This window comes from Salvia hispanica, chromosome 6 (genome assembly GCF_023119035.1).
Source record: "Salvia hispanica cultivar TCC Black 2014 chromosome 6, UniMelb_Shisp_WGS_1.0, whole genome shotgun sequence".
Taxonomy (NCBI): Eukaryota; Viridiplantae; Streptophyta; class Magnoliopsida; order Lamiales; family Lamiaceae; genus Salvia; species Salvia hispanica.
In genome coordinates, this window is record NC_062970.1 from 4,396,184 (window position 1) to 4,402,183 (window position 6,000).

Here is a 6,000-nt window from a genome sequence, read left to right on the forward strand (position 1 = left end):
TTGTCTCAAGGTGTAATGATATGCAAGTCGAACTTGGCTCCAAGATGTTTGTTCGGTTGTATTCAGAATAAAATTAAATGATTTTCCCCTCGGAAAAAAAAAACGAATTCAATATTTAATTAAAAATTTTACTGTATATCGTATATAGTTAACGCAGTTTGATCGAGTCTTATGAGACAATGGTTTATTTTACAAAATTAAACAGTACAAATTTGATCCGCGTTTCAAACAAATGATTATAGTTTATTCAATTTCTCTAAACCGATTTTCGGTAAGTTAGTAATAGTGAATTAAATCAAGAAGTTATTAGATCAAATAATATTCTACTATTCATTAATCTCATATTGACGGTGAGTCTTTATTAATTAAATATTTATACGATAAAAGCATATAATAATTAAGTGCACAAGTAACGGACCGTGAAGCTTATAAGCGCGTTGTCGCAGTCCCTCACGCCGTGCTTTCATGTTTTGTTTTGACTTTGTATTACGTCCGTCAAATCGTTTGTATATAGTCAGTATGAATGTAACTTTCAACACTTCAACAAATCCATAGTAGAAAGAAAACAACTGCAATAGAACTTTGAGCTTTAGTGAAGTGGCAGGTAGAATTTGAAAAGCTAGTTAATAAAGTTGACACCCAGATTTAACAGATTTAAAATTAATTTAATTAAAAGAATTAATAAAAAATACACCTAAACAGAAGCCGCCTCAGTTATTTAGTTTCATGTTTTAGAAAATTATGTCATATGTCTATTAGATATTTATTCAAATAATTAAGGTCCGCATATAATTTCAATTTTGATGGACGGGAAAAATATACTAATAATATCATATCGATAAGATTGAATGCCAAGTCAAATAGAATATAATGGGACCATCTGTAGGTAGTCGGTGACTTATTTTCCATAAAAATACAAATTAATGACTAAGTATTATATTCCGCTTTAAAAAAAAGTTTAGATAATACTTTAAAAAAAAGTTTAGATAAACCTAATTAAATTGGTAATAGTTCCCCGAAATTGAGGCACCAAGACATGTTTTACTCATAAATAGGAGTGAAAATTAAGTAAGCATGTTGTTGATTTAGTGCAACGCTATATATGGCTTATATATATTTAAATTTTACTTAACCTTGAAATCAGGTGATCAGGTCATTGATTAATGCAGTAATTAAGCACAAATCAAGTTACTAATCTATACATTGACGCGTTCAATTCAACTGACTAAACCAAGTTGTTAATAAGTAATGTATAAATTTGCTTTTCAATTAGTTAGATGTATGCATGTGATCCTGACCACGTTGGATTTTATGGATTTTTATGAAATTATTAAATCATTAGTCATTCTATGCGAAAACTCCTATTCCCACATCAAATCAAATTAAATTCTTCTAAATTTCTTGAATTCACATAAAAAATACAACTTGTCAAAAAAAAATTGTGCCTTCATAATTACACATGGATTTTTCGCTAAGGAACGTTGGTCAAAATTTATGTGCTTAAAATCTTGACTTATTATTTATATTTATAGGAAATAGTTCATTAGGACTGCTTTTTAAAAGTATCGTAGAACATAAAATCACAGATATATTAAGGATGCTAATTTATGTCTAATTATACTACCAACATTTTACAAATTGTTCTTATTATTGGTGTCTCAATTAAAATTAGTGGATACAAATAGAAGTATTTTGAAAAAACAAAAGATTAAGATAATTTCTCATTAATTTAGGGACACTTTCTTTTGTGTTTTAAATTGTTGTTATTTTAAACATTTTAAAATATTAGTACTAGTGTCTTAATTTTTGTGTTTTTAAAATATAAGTAAATTTTTTATAGTGACATATCTGTTTATGATTTAGTATCAGTTCCTGACTCAATTGTTAACCGATTGGTCGTAGGTTCGAATCCTACTTCAATTTTGACTTTATCTCCGGGTAGTATCCGGATAAAACTACGCCGTATCTTTCCCGAAACATAACCTAGAATCAGATCCTCATTATCTAACCGAACCCGGAACATGCCATTGGGAAGTGATTCAGTAATTAAACCTTCATGAATCCATTTTTGTTCTTTCATTCCAGGTAAAGCCTCCTTGAGGTATATCATAAATTGATATAATTTTGGTTGATATATTTTGGTTTATGCTGATCTGATTTCTTGAGCCTATTTTAACCTTCAGATTCATATCCTCATGTACATAGACACATTTGAGGCTATATACAATTAAATTGTTAGTATTAATTTAATTAATATAAGGAGCCGGACAAGGACACTAATGATGTGTCCGAGCTATTTGTTAACATTCAATAATTCTTCATCAATCATCATGCTATATATCTCATGGTTAAGTGACATATTTTCATTACCATTACTTTTATCATTATGGTGAGGACAGAATTAGTTATTGGTAAACATTAAATTTATGTTTCTGTATTGTTCACACATGCAATAGGGGAATAAATAATTGAGGCGGCTTTAATTTGATTCGCATTTGTTAAACTTGATTCCATGTCCCACGAAACTAATATACAAAAAATTAGGATTGCCTGATTTTTTTTACTTTTTATTTTATTTTAGCTATTTCTACCTACTCCACTTCAGTAAAATTATCAAATAGATTTTTACAAAGTGTTTGCTTTTTGCTTTTGGATAAGGTGGAGGTACGTATTTTGAAAGTTAAGTTCGTTAATGAAAAAAATACTAATATTAATTTGCTAATCATCAATACTTTTTCTTAAATGGTTTGATCATCATAAAGTGACTAGTATTTTATCCGAAAAAATAGTAAGTCAGTGTCACTCCTCGAAATTTTATCATTGCATAAATTCGTTTGAATAAGAATACTGAAATAACCATGATATGACAGGCAAAATTAACTTTTCTAGAATCAAAAGAAAGGTAGTTTCATAGAAACTTAAGAGAAAATAAAAAAATTGAAAATGGAACACTTCACTTTCACATGCACCTAGTGAAACTACATTCTTGGCACTGCAAAGAAGACTTTAAAGTATGGACAAAAATATAGTGGAAATATTGATAAAGATGCCATCTATTCATTCACCTATAAATAAGGCCTCTTGTTACAAATCTTAAACACACAACTCCATTTGCTTCATTCTTTGCTACAAATTCCAAACTTATTTTCTTAAATCAAAGATATAATTAATATCATGGGTGTAGTGAATTTCGATTATGAGGTTGTCACCACAATCCCACCACACAGGTTGTTCAAGGGATTCCTCCTCGACGGCGACAATCTTATCCCTAAGGTCATCCCCGGCGCCTTCAAGAGCTTTGAAACCCTTCAAGGCGACGGCGGAGCTGGCACCATCAAGTTGATCACTTTCGGCGACAGTATGTACTAGTTTTAACCTGACTATGAGAGAAACTAATCTGACTATCAAATTAGTTTCTCTCGTAGTCAGATTAATTATGAATCCTATTCTATTAAATTAAATTCCATTGTATTTATTTTAATGATGTCATCCTATACACGTGCGCAGGCAGTCCTTTCAAGTTTGCCAAGCACCGCGTGGACGAAGTCGATGAGGCCAACTTTGTTTACAAGTACAGTGTGATCGAAGGCGATGCTTTGGGCGATGAGCTTGAATCGATCTCGTACGTCGTGAAGGTCACACCCGGTGCTGATGGTGGCTCTGTTGTGAAAACGAGCAGCTCGTACCACACCAAGACCGACAACCACAGCATCACCGAGGAGAAGATCAAGGAAGGGAAAGAGAAGGCAAAGGGTGTTTTCCATGCTGTGGAAGCTCACCTAAATGCCAACCCCCATGAATACAACTAAATCAATGCCAAAAATATATGGAATATCAAATTGAGTGGAATAAATGAGTTTGAATTTGTATTTGTTTGAATATGTAAAAGGTGTGTGATTATTTCTATTTTGTATACTATGTTTTTGTTGGCTAGGGCGCTTTTGTCCTTTCGCAATTTGAATGTAATTGGTTTGATAATAAATTAATAATGTATTGTATTGATTGCAATGAAATAATTCAAGATATTTGGAAGGTCATAAATTCATTAAAAAAAACTACTACAGTACTATTTAAAATCCAATAAATTGATATGCAAATCCAAACTAGAAATGAGGAACAAAGGAAAAACACAAGAATAGGATTTTCACCTTCACCAAAAGAAGAGGCCCAAAATATAGCTACTGCAGTGTAGAACAAATGAAAGGAATATAATCTTAATGCAAATTGCTTACTACATGAATAACGTGCTTAACCCAAAACCTAACACTAGTATTATTCAAGAATGTTGAGATAGATGTGGCAAAAGTATATATTTTTATTTTCGTAGTACTGATATAAGTAAAAGTCACACGAACTTTTATCTAACACGGCTAAGAGGATAACCATGAATTATTGACTTTCAAGAGAAATGACCTTGCAAATACAAAATGTCGTAAAGATAAGAAATTGCGCAGCTTTGAGATCTTATAACAGCTCTTCTTGGAAGAGATCCTGAGCAATAAAAAAATCTGAGAAAGAACTACCTCTATTTATGTAGTATTCAAGTCCAAGATGGCATGTACGCACTTCTGCACAATATCGAAAATTATCAAGAGAAACATCAAGATTGAGTTGCAATACCAAAAACCAAGCAACCCAACGGCAATTACAATACAACAAGAATCAAAGTCAGTATGGTGTGAGAAAAGTTGTTTACTTCTGAGACTTCTAACCTGGCATATTTAGTTTAAGATTGAATTGTGAACGCTGTTATGTTGATTTTTAGATGATAAAAAATATGATTACGAATCATACACGAACATGACATAAAAGATACATACATCTAAGATCATGGAATTAAACATAAAGTCAGTATGGTGTGAGAAAAGTTGTTTACTTGTGAGACCAAATGGCTAGATATAACTCACCTAAACATAATTATACAAAAATAGTTCACTCATAAATTTAATAAACTACTATTTGGTAATTGGTTGTATATATCAGATGAAAGTTACCCACATTTTGTACCCTGTCATGATTGTTGGTACATCCAGCTTCAAAATAAGACATCACCTTTCTCGATCCACGAGCATTAACATTGCGCTCCACCAATGTAGACGTCTTATCGATTGGAGGCCGCCCTAAGAACCCAGCTCAGGTATATCAATATTAACTGTTTTGCTTATCATCTAACATCATTCACCAATTACTAAGATTGGAATCAAGTTGCTAAACTCTCGAATCGCTGCAGATAACTAGGAACAGAACGAGTTATGAAAATCTCAACCAACTCAAGCAGATTCACTCACCAAGTGCTTTCTGGAAGCAGACAAGAACAGAGCTAGCCGGAGACCTTAGTCCCTCAAAATGTACAATCCTAGCATAAAAAAAGGGTGATTAACTGATTGTTGAGATTCACACCCAAATGATGACCAAAAATACAATTACTTCATCATGAAATCTGAATATATAGCACTGATTTTCTCCTTGGAGTCTCCCTGCACTGCTCTTCACTTCCCATTCTGCATCGAAAAAGTTTATTACTATCCTACATAAAATTACAGAATCTATCTACAGAATATAGCTACTTCAAAAATAATGTAACTTCTCTAAATAAGTAGAACATTCGCAATGCAAGTTAATTCTCCACAGAAAGACAATCATGGCCAAAAACTTAATTTAAAAACAATTAACACAACAATTAATTAAAAAAACATTTCGAGATTAACAAAATTAGGCCGACCTTACTGAATTGCAACTAACACATACATCCATAGCTCTGCTACTTGGTTAGAGATTGATGATTTACATTGAAAAAATTATATATACTCGATCAAGTGACGATACAAGAGGCATGCCTAAGTCAACCTATTACTTAAATTAATTAAAAATAATTTATAATAATTTATAATAATATCTAGTACTTTATGAATCATTATATAAATAAAAAACTAGACTGACTATGTTGTCTATACATTCAATGGAAGGTGGAAGTCTAAGGCTACTGGTCCTGAAAACATG

The 6,000-nt window shown here is 31.8% G+C and overlaps 1 protein-coding gene across 1 annotated transcript; it reads left to right on the top strand.

Moving 5' to 3' along the window:
* The first annotated feature begins 3,093 nt into the window (after window positions 1-3,093).
* Window positions 3,094-4,008, top strand: LOC125192809 (major allergen Pru ar 1-like). The gene is made up of 2 exons (XM_048090469.1): window positions 3,094-3,358; window positions 3,508-4,008. Exons 1-2 carry the CDS (start codon window positions 3,175-3,177, stop codon window positions 3,807-3,809), a joined length of 486 nt encoding a protein of 161 aa, XP_047946426.1. The 5' UTR covers window positions 3,094-3,174; the 3' UTR covers window positions 3,810-4,008.
* Window positions 4,009-6,000: the final 1,992 nt, after the last annotated feature.